The sequence below is a fragment of the Phacochoerus africanus genome, chromosome 9 (genome assembly GCF_016906955.1).
Source record: "Phacochoerus africanus isolate WHEZ1 chromosome 9, ROS_Pafr_v1, whole genome shotgun sequence".
In the NCBI taxonomy this organism is placed as follows: Eukaryota; Metazoa; Chordata; class Mammalia; order Artiodactyla; family Suidae; genus Phacochoerus; species Phacochoerus africanus.
The window spans coordinates 93,419,462-93,439,276 of record NC_062552.1 but is presented as its reverse complement, the minus strand read 5'-3'; the positions used below and the strand labels follow the sequence as shown (position 1 = coordinate 93,439,276).

General features: G+C 37.8%; 1 protein-coding gene across 5 annotated transcripts in view; it reads right to left on the bottom strand.

Annotated features, from left to right (window-relative positions):
- The window catches only part of GPHN (gephyrin), a 554,831-nt gene that overhangs the window by 65,767 nt on the left and 469,249 nt on the right, over positions 1-19,815 (bottom strand). For all 5 annotated transcript variants that reach the window (XM_047797834.1, XM_047797836.1, XM_047797835.1 and 2 more), the window contains 3 exons: positions 16,144-16,272; positions 14,015-14,073; positions 12,516-12,669 (listed from right to left, as the gene is read on the bottom strand). In XM_047797834.1, coding sequence (XP_047653790.1) covers positions 12,516-12,669; positions 14,015-14,073; positions 16,144-16,272 — 342 coding nt within the window. The remainder of the gene's footprint in view (positions 1-12,515; positions 12,670-14,014; positions 14,074-16,143; positions 16,273-19,815) is intronic.

Genomic DNA, 19,815 nt, shown 5'->3' with positions numbered 1-19,815 from the left:
GGGTCTCATATTATTATGGGACTTCCATATACACGAAATTAAAATTTTCTCCTGCTAATCTGACTTACGTCAATTTAATTATTAGTCCGGCCAAAGAACCTAGAAGGGTAGAAGGAAAGTTTTTCTGCTCTGACAGTTTGTTATAAGTGTAAGGTTCCCAGGACTTTTTGGTTATCTGACTGAATTTGTATGGATTTTTGTTTTCCTTAGTGTAGGTTTGCTAAAGTATTGATTTGATACTAATCATCTTGTTTGTCAACTGGCTACATTGTTGTGTGTCTTTAAGAACTTTTCCTTGTTTATGTTTGAGTAATAAGCTCTTAGAGAGATCTGTCTATCCATGTTGGCTTCCTGACTAACCCTTCAAGGGTCAGTCTTAAGGGCTTTAGACATAAAAGTGATATCTACCCTGTAGACTGGCTTTTCACTAATGAATTCATGGATTCTCCTAACAATAAACTTGTACCCTCCTGGCATAACTTGGCTTCTGTTTATTTTTCTTGCATTTATTTTTCTAAAAAGCATGGTTGCATAAAAGACAATTTGGAATTGCATTGGTCATTCTGGAATACATTTGACATGACAATTATTCACTGGAAAGCACTTTTTGAACAAAAGGTGAATACAATTTTGAATAGTCAACGATTAACATTTTTTATTGTTAGGCACTGCTTCAAAATGAAATTTAAATAAAAATGCAAAACATTTAAAAGTTCTTTTGTTAAACTCTCATGAGGAGGTTCTCTGCCTTATTTGTCTAAAAAAGAAATCACTTATTTTATTTAAAGACTTCTCTCTAAGTTCTGTTCTTCAGAGATTTAATACAGTGGTCTCAATGCAATTGTCAAAGGGCCTAAGACTGGTTGTAATGACTCACTTTCTCTCTTTTTTAGTATTGAAATGGGCTTGTTTGCTTTTAACATTTTTCTCATCTTGGCAAAAGGAAGATATTAGATTTTTATAGTGGTCAGTAACTGTGTCCATCTCCATTGTACACAGCTCCCTTATACATCCTTTCTTTTCTTTTTCCCTCTTCTGCAAAACTTAATTTATTAATTGATCAAACTCAATTCTAGTTATTATGGATATACCTTAGAATTAGCCAGACAGTCCAGATAAACAGCTCTAACACAAAAAGAGAGGAGAAAAGTCAGATAATAAACTGGGTCAGAGGGTTAAGAACCTGAATAGAATCCATGAGGATGTGGGTTTGATCCCTGGCTTGCTCAGTGGGTTAAAGATCCAGTGTTGCTACAAGCTGCAGGCATAGGTTGCAGATGCAGCTGGCATCTGGCACTGCTCTGGCTGCAGCTCCAATTAGACCTCTAGCCTGGGAATTTCCATATACATGGGTACAGCCCTAAAAAAAAAAAAAATAATAAATAAACTTAGAAAAAAGTTTTAAATGAGAGTTTAACTAATTGTCTTGTTTGCTGGGTTGTAAGATAAGAGGAAAAAAGGAACATGCAGAGCTTTTAAACATCATCTAAGGAATCTAAGAATTTGGTTTAGGAGTTTCCTGGTGGCTTAGCAGTTAAGGACCTGGTGTTATCACTGCTGTACTCCTGTGGCATAGGTTCAGTCTTTGGCCTGGGAACTTCTACATACCTCAGGCTCAGCCAAAAAAAAAAAAAAAAAAAGAAGAAGAAAGAAAAAATTTGGTTTATACATACAGAGGTTTACAAATTGTATTTGGAAAAAATTCATATTCTATTTCCATTATCTTGATTCTGGACATGTTAGAATGGTTTAATAACTTTAGTTTAAAAACTGTCCTGTGTTTTTTTCCCTAACTTTACCTTTTGTAAGAAAGTTATACTAGAACAGTATTCTAGTTAAGTCTTGGGTATATTTTCTTATTAAACAATCCTAATTTTAATTTTCTAACTTTTCTTTACTGGTTTTGCAGGAAAATAGCAAGACTCATGCTTATCAAAATCTGGGGATGATATGGAATGTCCTATGAAAAGAGACTGATTGTAGGAGAAAATGTCCTGATAAAAAGGTAGAAAGGAGAGACCCTTGCCATGATGACTAAGCAAATACAGCCAACTGCCCCTAAGCACCCCTTCCCAATCCATCTGCTTCTGTAAACTTGCTTCTGCATCTACTACCTTGCCTGACCTCACTTCGGTCTGCCAAGTACAGACTTGGAAGAACTAGCCCATAAAAGCCTTGTGAATCCCTTCTTCGGGGCTCAGGCTCCGGAGAGCGATCTCCTCTGAGCCCTCCCGCATAATAAACCTGAGTTCTCCAACTCTGAGTGCTCGCTTGGTTTCTCGCCTGGTAAAAGAGCTGATACACTGCAGCCACAGAGCTGCTGGAGCTGGTACACTGCAGCCACAGGGCTGTCACTAGAGCTGAGACACTGCGGCCTCGGGGCTGCAGGGCAGATGTCGTAACATGATGAGGTACAAAACATGCTACCCCTGAATATGGCTTTGACATAATGAATATTTTAAGCTGAAGGAATTTGAATGGCAAGTGCAGGAAGGACTTTCTTTCTTCTGAGGCACATTAAAAACTCCTCCTGAGATAGGTACCCTTCCTACGCCCAAAGGAGAGGAAAGAATCATCCTTATCTCTGAAAATGAAGGGACATAGAGAGGAATCAGAATGAACAGGCCTTGCTAAGTTTCCCCCAGTTTACTACACTTCCCTCATGCACTTTGTCCTTTCATATTCCTCTATGACTTTGCATTCTTCATCAAATCTAATACAGAAATGCTTAGGTTTAATCGATTCTTTAAGTTTTTTTTTTTTGTCTTTTTAGGGCTACCCCTGGGGCATGTGGAAGTTCCCAGGCTAGGGGGTCAAATCATAGCTGCAGTTGCCGGCCTACACCACATCTGCAGCAACATCAGATTCGAGCCACGTCTGTGACCTACACCAAAGCTCACGGCAATGCCAGATCTTCAACCCACTGAACGAGGTCAGGGATCGAACCCACTTCCTCATGTATGCTGGCCGGGTTCACTAACCGCTAGGCCACGACAGGAACTCTGAAATCTTATCTCTTTTGACAACTCTCTCTGGTTTTGCCTTTCCCAAATTTGGAATAAAACTGTTGTCTTTTCTACTTTTTAAGCAAGTTTTGAGTTTCCTGGATGGCTACCATGTAATATAAAGATGTGCTCCTTTCTCCATATAAAAGGAAGGATGCTAAATTATATGACATATTTTCATGTCCAGCTTTGGAAGTCTAGAATCATGACTTTGAATTACCTTGAAAACTTTGATAATAAATTTGTCTTAATGTTTGTCTGTATGGTAGTGACCAAATATATAATCTCTAGAGCCTTAAATGCAGCTGCATATCTGCTGTTAATCTACATGGTACAATAAATTATCAAGAAATAGGGTACATGAAGTCATGGTGCATGTAGAGATCAAAACAACTACTGTGGAAAACCTAATACACAATCACACCCCATCAAAAAGTGGTACCAATCTGGATTGATCACATAATGAAGATAATGGTCTAATTCAGGGTGAAAGTGACTAGAAGTGGGGGCACTTAGAAATGAAATTGAAATCAGAACTTGCAAAACTGTACTATGACTTTTAAAACAGATTAATTGAGCCAAACCATAATACAGAGCACAAACTGTCTTAGTTGAAATTGTTTTTAGCATCAGCTCATTCAGAACCATATGTTCTAAGACCATGAACAAAATGATTTAGTTGTAACTCCACATAGATTCATATGTGTCAAAGATAAGATTACTGGCTGTTCCAGTTCCAGCAACTTGCCTAGATTACAAATTCCAGTGAGTCCTACCCAGATCTCTGGTGGTCTTTGTATGAGGGTCTTGATACTTCTGTGCTCAGTAATACACATCTCCTGAAACGATCTTTCTCAAATACCAATTTTATGACTTCCTCCTCTTCAACTATACTCAGACCTGTCTCCCAGCCCGCGGTCATTTTTACATTGTTAAAAGCTATACCAAAGGCTCAAAACTCACCTCCTATAATAAACCTTACAAAGGAAGAAAATTCTGATATACTCTACAACATGGTTGAACTTTGAGGAACTTTTGCTAAGTAAAAAAGCCAGACACAAAAAGACAAATTCTATATGATTCCACTTATATGAGGTGCCTAGAGTAAACAAATTCATATAGATTGAAAGTAGAATTAGTGGCTACCGGGGCTGAAGGGAAGAAGGAAATGGGAAGTTTAATCAGTGTACAATTTCAGTTTTTCATGATAAAATGTTCTGGAGATTGGTTGCACAACAAGGCAAATGTACTTAGTACTATTGAAATATACACTTAAAATGGTTAAGATGGTAGAATTTTTGTTATGTGTATTTTACTATAATTAAAAATGAAAACAATATGTCCTCAATGGCCTTGGCAGTAACAGTTTCAGGGAAGAGTGATGACTTGAAACAAGTAAAAAAGGAAGTATTCTACCCTTCGTAGTAAGAAGAGAAAGATGGTAAGTGAGACTGGGTAATGGCAGAACATCGTGTGGATATTTCCAAAAGAAGTTGAAAATGAAGGCTTGCATTTACAAAAGAGGTTAAGGTTAGGGCTACAGATATGGGAAATTACCTGCATATCTGACATGAAAGGAAAACTCTAAGGGAGAATTTATTGAAAGTGGAGGATACAGCAGAGAACAGCATCCTGGGGGAATATTTCAACTAGGGAATGGGAGAAAGTTCAGAAATGATGAGGAAAAAAGTAGTAGCAGTCAGGGCATCAAGAGAGAACAATCATAGAACACCAGGAAAGAGTTTCCAATGGTGGGTGAGTAATATCACTGATGAAAAATGATACAGACAAGTTAAGGAGGATGACTATCAGAGCAGGATTTGGAGGTTAGTAGGTGGTAAGTGAACTCAGCAGTTTCTGTACTAATGGGAGCACTAACGAGATTTGGGAATTTAAGGAGAAAGTGGAGAGTGAGGAGGGAAAGGTAGTATGTGCCTACTACAAATTTAGTAGTGGATAGGAGGAGAATCTTAGAGAGGTAAGAGGGTGTTTAATTACAGGTTCTCTTGTGATGGTGGTAATCTCTGTCTATTTGGATGTAGAAGGAGATGAGCCACTAGAGTGCTAATGTTTGGCGAGGAGAGAAATCAAAGTTGTGAGGAAGGTGAGAAACCGTGGATTTAAATGGAGAGGTAGAGGAACAGTTCTTAGAAAGTAGAAGTACTTTTTTGTTTTAGATTGGATAGGAAGGATACCTAGAGGAATGGGGAAATTTTTGAGGTAATGAGAAGGGAAGATGAGGGAGTTCTCATCTAGTTCAGTTTGACAAATATATTAATTTTTTTTCCATAAAGGTGGAGAGGTCATCTGCCAAGAGTATAAAGTAGGGCAGCTACTGAGATTTAAAGAAGGTGTAGAATGTATGAATGAACTCTCCACTGGAGGAATGTGCTAGAAAATCAACAAGACGGTTACATCAGAGTTACTGAACACCTTTAAGCGCCAGGTTGTCATTAAATGGCAGTAACTTGTAGTTGGTCAGGTAATCATAGTTCTATGGGTTTTTTCAGTAATGTTTTTTTTCTTGGGAGTAAAAATAGAGAAAGTGGAGAATGGAGTCATTCAGTTTTGTTATTAGCATAGTAAGGCAAAGCAATAGAGTAAAGGAGTGAAGCTATCTGAAATGTTAGAGAGAGTAACTTTGTAGTGAGTCATGCTCTTTAATCTGGACAAGAAGTATAGCATAGCTAGAAGAAAGTAATAGCCTCCACTATTTACATAAAATATATAACGATGGATAAGTTGCTTCATTTTTTAGCTTCAATCTTCTCTTATGTAAAATGAAGGATAATTATATTAACTTCATAGTTTTGCTGTAATCATAAAGCACACAGCGGTACTGGTCATAGTAGACACTCAACTTCCTACTCCTTCTCTTATTACTGGGGACAAAGATTTTAAAGATTATAGTTTTATAATAACAGCTGCTTGTGGTAGCCCCCAAAGAACAGTATATGGAGATTTAATTACTTACGTAATTAATTTTTTGTCTTTTGTCTTTTTAGGGCTGCACTAGTGGCATACGGATGTACCCAGGATAGGGGTCTAATCGGAGCTGTAGCTGCCAGCCTACGCCACAGCCACAGCAACGCCAGATCCGAGCTGTGTCTGCGACCTACACCACAGCTCACAGCAATGCTGGATCCTTAACCCCCTGAGCAAGGCCAGGGATTGAACCCGCGTCCTCATGGATACTAGTCAGGTTCATCAACCACTGAGCCAGGAAGGGAACTTTGTATATGGAGATTTTAGATAGACTCTATATCTGAAGTTAAAACTTGTTTGTATGAGACATTTGTTATTGACAGTAGTCAAGAGATTTATAAAAGATGGAATAAAATAAGAAAAGACATAGTGGAGATAAATACACTTAATTCTGTAGTGTGTGTGTGAGTGTGTGTGTGTGAAGCAGGAAGGGAGGGAAGGAGGAGGGATGGAAGGAGGAGGTAGGGAAGGGATGAGAATGAATAGAAATGAATAAATATGAGTTATGGAAGACGGCTGAAGGTGACTGAAACTAGAAGAAAACTCAGCATCTATGGAAGGAATACTTATTGCTAGTATTTGGAGTAACTAGGTAAGAAGTATGCAATCTTGACTTCCTAAAGCTAATATCAGCTGGCTAACTGATGTGCAGTTTAAAGAACCATAGGTCACTATCTAAAGTTTCAAGGGAATCAGAATATATTTGGAGGGAGATGATGTCATCAAGAATCAAAATTAGAAAACAAAACTGGGAAATATAAAGATTGGGGAAAGAGGAATAAGGGACAGCTGCCTCCTAAGTGTAAAACTTGCGTCTCTGAATATGTTCAATTGCCTACTAGTAACTCTAATAAATATCTCAAACTTAGTATGTCCAAAGTGGAATGTCTGATTTCTACTGCTTAATCTTTCCTACCAGGGTAAAGGTTAACTTCCTTAGAATTTCTCAGGCCAAAACCTTGGAGTTCAATTCAACTCTTAACTTTTTATCTTTCACTGTGATTTCACTAGAAAATCCTGTTGACTTTACCTTCAAAATATATCCTTAATCTGATTACTTCTCACCATCTCCACTGTTACCACTCTGTTACAAATCTCTGGCTGGCATGCTGCATATCATTTTAACTGGCCTCCTGGCCTTCCACCTTTTCTCTTCTATATGCCAAGCCATATAGAAGCCAGCGAACATTAACAAATTTAAGACATGTTATGTTCTACACCATGATTCACTTCCTTAAAAATGTCCATTTAGAATAAAATTGTCTTATTTCTGTTACCTCTCCAACCTCATCTCCTTTGACTTTGCTCTTCCCCTCTATACTTGAGCCACTTTGACCTCCTTTGCTGTTCCTCAAACACGATAAGCATGAACCCTACTTCAGGGCTTTTGTGTCTGCTGTCCCCTCTTTTTAGAACACAATTTCCCTCATATGGCATATATTCTCTATGCTTTCAGATTTCTACTCTAATTTCCTCTCATCAGTGAGGCCTGATTAGCCTACGTAAAACAAAGGACTTGAATCGTCAGGTCCGGGCAGGAAAACCAAAACTCCACTACACATTTCAAATGGAAGGGTGGGAGAAAGGAGAATTTAATACATGGGATTGATTACAAATGTGTTGGCAGAGTTGGAGAAACAAAAGAAGAAAAGTCCATTAATAAAGATCAGTAACTGCAAGCAGAGACCATTGTCCCCAGAGCTGCTGGGGAAAAGTGATGTTACTGGGTTGAAGAGCTCATACTCTGCCACGTTCTTTCTACCTTCTAATATCATGTTAATGCACCACAATGGCAAACACCTATTGGACCATAGCTGGAAAGAGAGTCTGGGAAATTGTCTTTTCAGGCTTCTAGCTCTATTTTATAGGGGTGAGAATAAAAGGGCTGATGTGGAATAAGTTTCAATAGATGATAGCTGACATATACCTCTTCTACCAGCATTCTTAATCACCTTACCCTCCTTTTAAAAAATTCATACCATGTACTACTATTTGCTTATTATTGAATATCTCTCTGCCATTCCCGGTCATGTCAGAATATAAATCCTGTAAGAGCAGGGGCTTTGTCTGTCTTGCTTGTTGCTACACTTCCAGTAGTCAGAATAGCGCCTGGCATCAGTATAGTAGCATACTAAGAAGGGAGGGATTGTGAGAGCAGACTGCCTCAGTAGAGAGGAGTATTTAATCACTGACACTGTTTAGAATTGTCAGTGCATGGTAATAGTAAAGAAAATAATGACTTAATGACTTGTAATTAGTTTTATTACTGATTTCTAATTTTCTGCAGACAATGCATTCTTTTATGTGAGGGTAAAGGATTAACAAAACCCTTTCTCCATCTCTAAGGACATATTTGAACTTGGGTTAACTTTTTTAGTTCAGTTCCTCTGGAAACATGATAAAGTAAAATGTCAGCTTGTTAGTAGGCAACATTTCTTATGGTAAAAATGGCCTCTGATTGGTAACTTGCATATGGAATGGAAGAAACTACAAATGAACTATAAGTCTCTAGTGGAAAGCTTAGCTTTGGGCTTCCAAGAATGTGGTAACATTTGAAACTGGGTATTTCCTTCTTGGGGACTCTGGAAGCTGTCCAAGATTGTTATAAGAAATACTGATTACTCTGTCAGACATGAGACTTCTAAGCTGGTGGTTCCCATACTCTCCTAGAAGAACTCTGGTTCCCTTGTACCTAAATGTCATTTGAAGAACAAAGATAATAGCTGTTGCATGGTTGTATGAATTGCTAAGATGACTGGTCCCACTGAAGAAGAAAGCCTGATGTTCCCCCACCAGATGCTGAGTTTCCTATTCAATTAATATATTTCTAAGTAAATTGGTACAAAGTACAGTATATTCTTTTCTTGTTTAGTTAGGACCCCTGGTGGGCACTCCAGCATGTATTAGATGGTCAATAAATATTTTCTGAACAAATGCATGAGGTTGGAAATGTATGACATTATATAATTATGTGCAATTATATAATTACAGAATAGTATTACCTAAATTTTAATATGCATAGTTTGTTGAAATTAATAAATGAATATACCAGCTATTCTGTGTTAGTTATAGTTTATAACTATACCTCCCCAATTTTAAAATAATTCCCTTATCTTGAACAAACTCAAAATACTGAGCAGGTTTTAAATATAGTATACATACCACCTCACACCAGTTGGAAAGGCCATCATTAATAAGTCCACAAATAACAAATGCTGGAGGGGGTGTGGAGAAAAGGGAACCCTCCTGCACTGTTGGTAGGAATGGAAGCTGGTACAATCACTATGGAGAACAGTATGGAGATACCTTAGAAAACTATACATAGAACTACCATATGACCCAGCAATCCCACTCTTGGGCATATATTCGGATAAAACTTTCCTTGAAAAGACACATGCACCCACATGTTCATTGCAGCACTATTCACAATAGCCAAGACATGGAATAAACCCAAATGTACACTGATAGATGACTGGATTGTGAAGATGTGGTATATACACATAATGGAATACTACTCAGCCATAAAAAAGAACAAAATAATTCCATTTGCAGCAACATGGATGGAACCAGAGACTCTCATACTGAGTGAAGTAAGTCAGAAAGAGAAAGACAAATACCATATGCTATCACTTATATCTGGAATCTAATGTATGGCACAAAGGAAACTTTCCACTGAAAAGAAAATCATGGGCTTGGAGAACAGACCTGTGGTTGCCCACTGGGAGGGGGAGGTAGGGGGAGGGAGTGGGAGGGAGTAGGAGGGACTGGGAGCTTGGGGTAAATAGATACAGAATGTTGGCCTTCTGGATGGATCAGCAATGGGATCCTGCTGTGTAGTACTGGGAACTCTGTCTAGTCACTTAAGATGAAACACGTAATGTGAGAAAAAAGAATGTATACATGTATGTGTAACTGGGTCACCATGCTGTACAGTAGGAAAATATATATAAATAAATGATAAAAAAATAAATATAGTATACATAGAGGTAGCATATGTAAAGCCATACATATCAGGGGAATTCAGAACTAACACTTAAGGGGAATATGTACTGTGACTGAATGAATTATAGACTTGCCATATTAATAGACAAAAATACTTTATTTCAATCTCTCTGAAAATGAATGAACATTTTATTTCCCATTGTTTTCTGGCTATCTGAGGAAGTAAACACTTCGGGAGAGATACTATGTTTTATTTATCTCTTTTATCTCTGCTTTCCAGTAATGTCTAGCATAGAAATACTCAATAAACATTTGTTGAACTAAACTATATGGTAAAGACAAAAAAAAAAAAAAAAGAGTTCCCGTCGTGGCGCAGTGGTTAACGAATCTGACTAGGAACCATGAGGTTGCAGGTTCGATCCCCGCCCTTGCTCAGTGGGTTAACGATCCAGCGTTGCCGTGAGCTGTGGTGTAGGTCGCAGACGCAGCTCAGATCCTGTGTTGCTGTGACTCTGGCGTAGGCCGGTGGCTACAGCTCCGATTAGACCCCTAGCCTGGGAATCTCCATATGCTGCAGGAGCGGCCCAAGAAATGGCAAAAAGAAAATAAATAAATAAATAAATAAATAAAATAAAAAAATAAACTACATGGTGATAGAGAGTCATAATAACAGCTAACTTTGGATAGAAGTAGGGAGGAATGTCAAGCTATATGGAGCCAGAGATGATAGAGTTTAGAAGCATTATTCCCTTGGAAAACCATGGTAAGTACAGATCAGAACAAGTAGGGAAAAGGAATCATATAGAATCTATCCAAGCTTCTCCAAGGATAACCAAGTTGGGGCACGGAACAAGGGCTACAAAATCTTCCACCATGTATGTACCATCTCTACTCTCACTCCATTTTTCTCTACCACTAGTAAACAGTTTTAATAAAGAGTATAAACGATAGCTTTAAAAAATATGACCAATGTACTCTGAAGGATAACTGAGATATTAGTCTAGACCTACAAAAGCATTAGGAAGAACACAATCAATACAGCTTAAACAAAGCTGCCTAACAACTAGTTGTCTATTAGTCTGCTCATTCTATTTAGCTTTCCTAAACCTGATGAAGTCACTGAGATGCACAATGCATATAAATAGATCTCAAATAAAAATAGCTCATTAAGTCAACCAGCTTAACAGAAATTTCTTTTTTTCTTTCTATCTTTTTTTGTCTTTTTGCCATTTCTTGGGCCGCTCCCGTGGAGGTTCCCAGGCTAGGGGTTGAATCGGAGGTGTGGCCACCGGCCTACGCCAGAGCCACAGCAACACATGATTTGAGCCGAGTCTGCGACCTACACCACAGCTCAGGGCAATGCCGGATCGTTAACCCACTGAGCAAGGCCAGGGATCGAACTGCAACCTCATGGTTCCTAGTCGGATCTGTTAACCACTGAGCCACGACGGGAACGCCCCCAGAAATTTCTTTCTGATGCTAAACATAGTGCCTATTGGTCCTAGTGATAGCAAAATCATCTCTATGTAGATCAACTGAAAAGAATGTTCATTTTGGGTTGGTCATAGTTTTAGGGAATGACTAATTTACCACACTGGGAAGTAAGTAAATCTAGAATAGTCATTTATCTATTAGCAAAACAAAATATCCTTTTCTTTTCCCTTTCCAAAATAACTATAAAGGTAATAGACCCTTGAAAATGTCCATTTCTAATACTTTGAGAAATTAAAAGTAAGGTAACAAATGGCTTATTTTCATAACAAAGTCAGAAATTAAAAGAGGAAAAAAAAAAGGAAATCTTGTTAATCTTTTAAAAATACTATAAGGTCTAAATGAATTACTTTAAAAATCCCAATAGTTTCTGATCCTGCTTTTAGGCTTTGAGTTTCCAGCAGATTCACTTTTCATTATGTAAGGTCCCAGTTTGACCTTACAGCCTCCAAATAAAGTTTTGTATAATCTAAACAAAATAGGGAACGGGAAGTTTTTTCAAGAGTTCTGATAGAAAGATTGACTAAATTTTCCCTCCTAAATCAGGTCAGAAATGACATTTTGACACTGTCTGAATAGCATGCTGCCAGAGATGCTAACTTTAGAGGAAAAAGAAAAACCCTGATTTTCAAATCCTTCCTGGTGATTAAAGATCACACGGAATGTTTAGCAAAAAGAAGGGCTAGCCATCATATCCCAATACATTGAATTACTTCTCACACAGAAGTGGCCCATCATTTCAGTAGCAGGGTGGGCACAATCCACTGTCCTAATAGACTAAGTACACAGTTGAATATCTACACCTAGCAGTCAACATTCTTTGTTCATATGTACTGAGTGTGGAATGCCACTGGTTGTAATATTTCATTCTAATAAATGGAAGGCAACATTTCTTAATATGTAATTTCTAGTTCTTCCTTCTCATCTTCTGTACTTGAACTATCCTGAGTCCATTTATTACTTTCCTGTTATAGAAAGGTGTTAAGATCTATAATCCACAATGTCCTATTTATAATGCAGAACACAGAAAGTCAGAAATGTTTTCATTTGAAAGCTCTACTCCCCCTTACATCCCCCAGCCCCCTTTTTTACCTCATTTCCTGTTGACATGACTGCAACCACTGGAAACTTATTAACTTCAACCTCTGTGACACCTACAGTTGCCAGAAGACCAATCTCTGAGGGGCCCATGTGGGTTCCTTTGGCCAAAACACATTCTCCTCTTTTAATGTCATGGCCAATGGGTCTGAAAATCAAAGCAGAACCATAAGCAGTAGGACGAAGGACAATATTTTCTCAACTCACAAGGAAATTTTAGTGTAAGAAGAGGAACTCAAGGGGGAAAAAGTCAAGAGATGAGGCAGGAGCAGAATAATAAAATGAAGAAATTCTAAAAACTATATGCTTTTTTACTTAAAAAAATTAAATCACACTACAGAAGACAAAAATAGGTTTATAGCTATTGCTACTAAACAGGAATATGTTACTCCAAATTTGAAAATTGTTTTACAAATTGCTTTGTACCACATTCCAGTCAAAAACCCCAATTGCAAATTTTCTTTGATGTAAGGTAAGAATTTACATGAAAATACCTAATTCCATTAATGATAAGAGGTCCATAACTTGTCAGCTTTGTAATGAGGAGAATAATGCTAATGAGGTTACAGTCATGGAAATAACTTCCATTTAGAAAGACTACTTAGGTTAGTCCAGTTCTGTAGCGACAGAGGTCCATTCACCTTGGCCTGCTGCCATAGAGATGAGAAAAAGCAAAGCTTTGTTAGAAAATGTTGAGCAAACTGGTATTAATGGAATCAAGGAAAACATATTCCATTGTAAGGATATTTGTTCGAAACACAGACACTACGTATGGTAGGACAAGTAGTCTCATTGTCATACATAAAGATTAGCACATTATTCCATTATTACTGGTAGTCAGTAGAGAAGGTGCTTTCAGTTAATTATATAAAAACTCTGGGGCAGAGTTCCTGTTGTAGCTCGTGGTTAACAAACCCGACCAAGATCCATAAGGACGTGGGTTTGATCCCTGACCCCACTCAGTAGCTAAGGATCTGGTGTTGCTGTGGGCTGCAGTGTAGGTTGTTGCAGATGCAACTCTGATACGGTGTTGCTGTGGCTGTGGTGTAGGCTAGCAGCTGCAGCTCTGATTGGACTCCTAGCCTGGGAACTTCCATATGCCACAGGTGTGGCCCTGAAAAGCAAAGCAAAACAAAACAAAACAAAACTGGGACTATTTGTGTTAATATCACATCTTGTATTATCTAGGGATAAGGATAGGTAATTCTGAATTATCTAGGAGTGGGATTAATTGTGGATTATGTAGGCTCATGACTTTACCACCTTCGCATGTTACTTTTGAATATTTCATTTGCCCCTACCGACTTCACAAAAAAAGTAGGTAAGGCAGACAAGATACAGAATTCAGAACATTTATTTTGCTACTTTTAAAAAGCCTTGAAAGCTAATGGTTAATTGACTGAACTATGAATTTATAGTAGCCATGCTCTCCTGAGATCATGATCATGGTAAAAACAAAAGTTGGCTATACATTCAATGTGTTATGAATTTACCTGATATCTTGGCCTGGCCGAGCTTGCACCAGAATTCGTACTTCAAGCTCTTCAGTGCCCTAAAAAAGAGCAAATTGTGTAATTTCAAACAGAACAATCTCTAACTGAATTTTGATCAAAAAAATTTATCTACTCAAATGCTTTTATCATGACATAGGCCCAGAATATATATAAATATAGAGGATCATAAAACCTTTTGCTAAACCCTTTGAACATGATAAATTTCTATTCACAGGTTCTTGAAAAATTAGGTTTGATGCCAAGAAATGAATGAATACATTTTCACTAATTCTCATGCATTTAAAAAATGTGCCCGAGTTCCCGTTGTGGCGCAGTAGAAAAGAATCTGACTAGGAACCACGAGGTTCCAGGTTCAATCCCTGGCTGTAGCTCCGACTGGACCCCTAGCCTGGGAATCTCCATATGCCATGGTATGGCCCTAAAAAGCAAAATAAAAATAAAAATAAAAAAGTACCCATTCAAATATTGATTCTTACTTTGTAAGCAGCATTCTCAAGGAAAAACAGGAAAAAAAAATAGATTGCTACTCTAAGAGACACAGTGAATGTGTGTGGAGATAGCCTTCTCTCCTGTTCCCATAAATTATGGATTCAATACCATCCCAAGGCCCCCAAATATCTGTAGAAATTTCAGTGAAGAACTTATAGTTTGCTGGGTAGTAGATTTCTATAAATTAATGGTGATCATCATTTTTACATTTATGGGCTGTGAATAATATTGAGACACTGGAACTGTATCTTGTCATCTGGCAGAGTCTGTGGACGCATGTGTTCTGGATTTCAATGCTTTCCTGGCTTCCCTGATGTCAGTAAATCTGTTGAACAGTTTTAACAGTAGGGCAATGGGATCTGTATGCCAAGAGTTGAATTTATAAGCCTTATTTGTGAGAAGATGGTTAAAAAAAAGAAAAACCCCCAAATCAAGAAATGAGGGTGTCAGTTCACTGAGTAATTAAAAAAAAAAAAAAAAAGGAAGCAAGGGTGTCTTTCAGCATGGCCCAATTTTACTGTATACCCAGCCCTGGAGATTATATTTATTTTTAATTCTAATTTTAAAATACAAGGTCTCCAGAGTTCTCGTCTTGGCTCAGTGGAAACGAATCTGAGGATGCGGGTAGGATCCCTGGCCTCGCTCACAGTAGGTTAAGGAGCCAGCATTGCTGTGAGCTGTGGTATAGGTCGAAGACGCAGTTGGGATCCAGCATTGCTATGGCTGTGGTGTAGGCCGGCAGCTACAGCTCCGATTCGACCTCTAGCCTGGGAACTTCCATATGAAGCAGGTGGGGCCCTAATAAAACCCCCCAAAAACCCAAAAAATCAAGGTCTCCTAAACCTTTTCAGGAAACAAATAAGATAGCCAATATTAAAACCTCAGGTGAATCACTGTTGTATAGCAGAAATTAACACAACATTACAAATCAACTATATTTAAATAAAATAAATTTAAAAAGTCCTCAGTGGAAAGTATTCTTTTGTTAGTGAATGATTATCTGCTTTCAATAATTGCCATTAGTTTCAGAGAGCTAAAGTTCTACTCAGATAAAAAAAAAAAAAATCCCAGGATCCTTTATTTTAGGAAATAGAGGGGGAATTGACATAAATTTAATGTTTCCAGGCTGTAACTTGGTGGCACATATTTTCCTGAATTATAGAAAACCAGAGCTGAAAGGGTCATTTGGTTTAAACACATGGCCTGGTGTAATATTCGAGAACTTGCCCATGTGTTCTTTGCTATTAAATTCTTTTCTATTAAAATTTCCTCCACATTTTATCAGAAGCTAGTCTTGATGAACAAACTTCTCAGCTAGAAGGTATGTCAATAGTTAATACCTCTGCTCTCATGTCTTGAGGTAGTTTCTTTCCTTGCTTGCATGTGAAATTTCTTGGATCAAATGTGGTAATTCTGCTGTAGTCATAGTAATGACCGTAAAAATATCTGCTATAACAAAAAGTGTTCCAGCCTAAGGCAATTCCTTATTTACTGGAGACCCATCCTACAATGTAAAGTTCTAACACAACCAAGAAAATTGGGTTAATCTCATAAACGTTACAGAAAATGGGCATGACTTTTACTGTCATAGGAATGGAGCCATAAGACCTGGTAATGACGTACATCATAGCAGCGGATTCCCTGATAAGTTCGGTATCTTCCACTTGCACTACTGCATCAGCACCGCAGGGGATTGGAGCACCTGTTGTAACCCGCATGACTTGTCCTGGCATTACTGTCTGAGTCGGCTGGAAATACAAACATGTAAGAATCGATTACTTTGCTGTTACAAAGGAAAAGTCTATAGGAACAGTCTTTGAAACAAACCATAAAAGGAAAGTCTTATGGTCTTATTCATTTTAGGAAAATGTAATAAAAGTCACAAATAGGTGCACTTACACCAAAGAGGCTTTCACTTGATTTAAGGTAATGACTATTAGATGTCTTTCTTGGTGCTCTGTTTTCCTTTTGAAGAACTGCCACTTGTATTTGCCACTATAATTTCTCGCTCAGTGTGAATTTCCTTTTTTTTTTGTCTTTTTTTTTGCTCCCATGGCATACGGAGATTCCCAGGCTAGGGGTCGAATTGGAGCTGTAGCTGCCAAGCCTATGCCAGAGCCACAGCAACTCAGGATCCGAGCTGCGTCTGTGACCTACACCTCAGCTCATGGCAACGCCGGATCCTTAACCCACTGCTCAGGGACCGAACCTGCAACCTCATGGTTCCTAGTCGGATTCGTTAACCACTGAGCCACGACGGGAACTCCTGAATTTTCTTAATATGCGTAAAGTGATTCGACAATCTTTAAAAAAAAAAAGACCTGCAATATGATTTTATGGATGACAATTATGAAAAACTAGCATGTTGATGATTTACTGAAGTTCTGATGTTTGAGAAATATAGTACTCTATTAACCAAATTTTGGTTAAATAAAGGCAAGCCAGAAAAATTAATTACTGCTCTTGAAAAACTTTCTAAAATATAGTTGCAGCTAATAATAGTCTAGCAAATGTAATTAAATAATTTAAAAATTACTCCAATGTCTGCTATGATTTGGGTTAAATATTATATCCAAGATTTTCATTGTCTGAGCTCTCATATGGATGTTATAGGAGATCGACAATAGGACTTACCCTGGAAACTTCTCCCAGCATAAGAGAAAGCATATTTCTGTCAGATCCATCTGATAAGTATGACCTGGCCTCGGAAGAGTCACTTGTCATGGGACATGATTTAGGTCAGAATTGGGAAAAGGAATGTCTAAGTTTCCCCCTAAAGAAAATTCTGAGACAGCATTAATTCCCTATTTAAAAAATTTACCTCTTCAAATATATGCTTCTTAAGTGTTTAAAATTTGAGGTTACAACAACGTGAATATACTTAACATTACCTAACTGTACACTTAAAAATAGTTAAGATGGTAATTTTATGTTACACATTTTTTATCACATTAAAAAATCAGGGGCATTCCCGTCATGGTGCAGTGGTTGACGAATCCGATTAAAAATCATGAGGTTGCGGGTTTGATCCCTGGCCTTGCTCAGTAGGTTAAGGATCTGGCGTTGCTGTGAGCTGTGGTGTGGGTTGAGGACGGGGCTCAGATCCCACGTTGCTGTGGCTCTGGTGTAGGCTGACGTCTACAGCTCTGGTTACACCCCTAGCCTGGGAACCTCCATATGCTGCAGGAGGGGCCCTAGAAATGGCGGAAAAAAAAAAAAATCAGGGAATGGCTAAGGAAAAATACTCTTCCACTAGATGTACAATCAAAGTAAAACTGTAAAGTAATTTGTTAGAAAAGCCTTAATCTCCTCAATACTCTGTAAAAGAATCTAAAAAAAAAAATGGATATATGTATAACTGAATCATTTTGCTATACCCCTGAAACTAATACAATATTGTAAATCAGGTTTACTCCAATATAAAATGAAAATTAAATTAAATTGAAAAAAGAAAGCTTATTTCCATAATGTTATTGCTGTGAATAATACCACCAATAGCTAATATTTATTGAGCACTCAATCTATGCTAGGCTCAGTGTTAAGTGCATTATTATAATCTAGAATATAAAGTTTACAAAGACAGAAATTTATTTTATTTTCTGTTTGCCTCTCTAGATTACATTATCATTTCTATCCTGTGCTATAGCCCAAAAGGCTGACCTCTGTGGATTGTTTCAACCAGGTTCTCATCACTCTTGCTTCTGGTTAGGTTCAGTCAATGGGAGGGGCCAACAAGTGATTAGAGGGTAGGAGAGAAAGAGAAGTAGAATTTTTATTCCCCTTGCACTTTCACTGCTAGGCTGCAGTTTGGTGATGGCTATGTCATTTCTACTACCCAGGCCGTCGATCCTACTGAGTGCCCTTTTCCCCAGGTCCAGGTACACTCTCTCCCTTCGCCTCTTCAGATCTAGAGGTGGTGATAGAATCTCACTGCTGCTAGCACTTATGCATCGCACTCCTTTTGTTAGTTCCCTTTAACACTGTCTATATAATTAATTAATCTTTAATTACCCCTTTTCCAGACATATTTATTGCTCTATCATCCCAATGCCTAGAAAGTGTATAACACAAAGCTGACAGTCAATAAATATTTCTAGAATAAATTCTCATGATCTCATTATCACAACAACTACATATTGTATGAAATCCTTCTTGGTTTACAACTCCAGTGTTCCCCTGATTCTTGGGATAAGATCTGGCAATGAGTTATGTACATTATATTCCCTTATTCTGTTATTTGAATAAAAGACATTTCAGGCTTATTCAGAATCATTTACATTCTAATGCAATTTTCTACCAAGATAATGAATAGAATTTCTTTTAAAGATTAGGATTAATTTTTTTCAACCCCAGATACCACCTATTATCTGGTGCATCTCTTAATTCACCATACATTATCGCCATTTTGCAGTACAGTGATTTCTGATGAAAAGTATTACACTTTTGATATGATACATGTGTTTTTTAATACAGGTGCTAATGTCAAATTATCTTCTGAAATTGTGGCACAAAAATATTTAAGGCATTCTCATCATGGTTCTACATCCATGAGGATGCAGGTTCGATCCCTGGCCTCGATTAGTGGGTTATGGTTATGGCTCCGGCGTTGCCATGAGCTGTGGTATATAGGTTGCGGCCTCGGCTTGGATCCCTCATTGCTGTGGCTGTGGTGTAGGTCAGCGACTACAGCTCCAATTTGACCCTAGCCTGGGAACCTCCATATGCTGTGGGTGCGGCCCTAAAAAGACAAAAAAAAAAAAAAAAAATATATATATATAGCCCAGAAGAAGTCCTGTGCACCCCGCCCCCGGCCAAATGCCTCTTTGGCTGAGGCAGAAAGTGAATCCCAACGTGAGTTTCAGGGTAGTTACTTCTTAAGCTTAAGTGTGTTAGCCTGGAGCCCTACCTCAAAATTTAGTCTGGTTCAATGTACACTATTCTATAAATTTAAATTTTACTGTAGTTGTATTTTTTCCTTAAACTAATTCATAAGAAGTGTTTTTGTGTGGCTGTTAAATGAAAAATTTGGCTCCTATCCAAGACCAGTACTTCAAAGTGGTAGGTGAAGAGTTGCTACCAGCTCATATGTCTAATGTAAAAGGTATCGCTGGATATATAAAGACATTTATATATCCACTTAGAGTAGATATATGAACTGCAATTGAATTGAATCAATTAAATTCTAGAAATATATGAAGTACTCCTTTTGATTGTCAAGACTACTAACTCTTTTTAAAATTTCTATTGATATATGTACTTTACATGCTTTGTAAGTAAAAACTATCAAAATC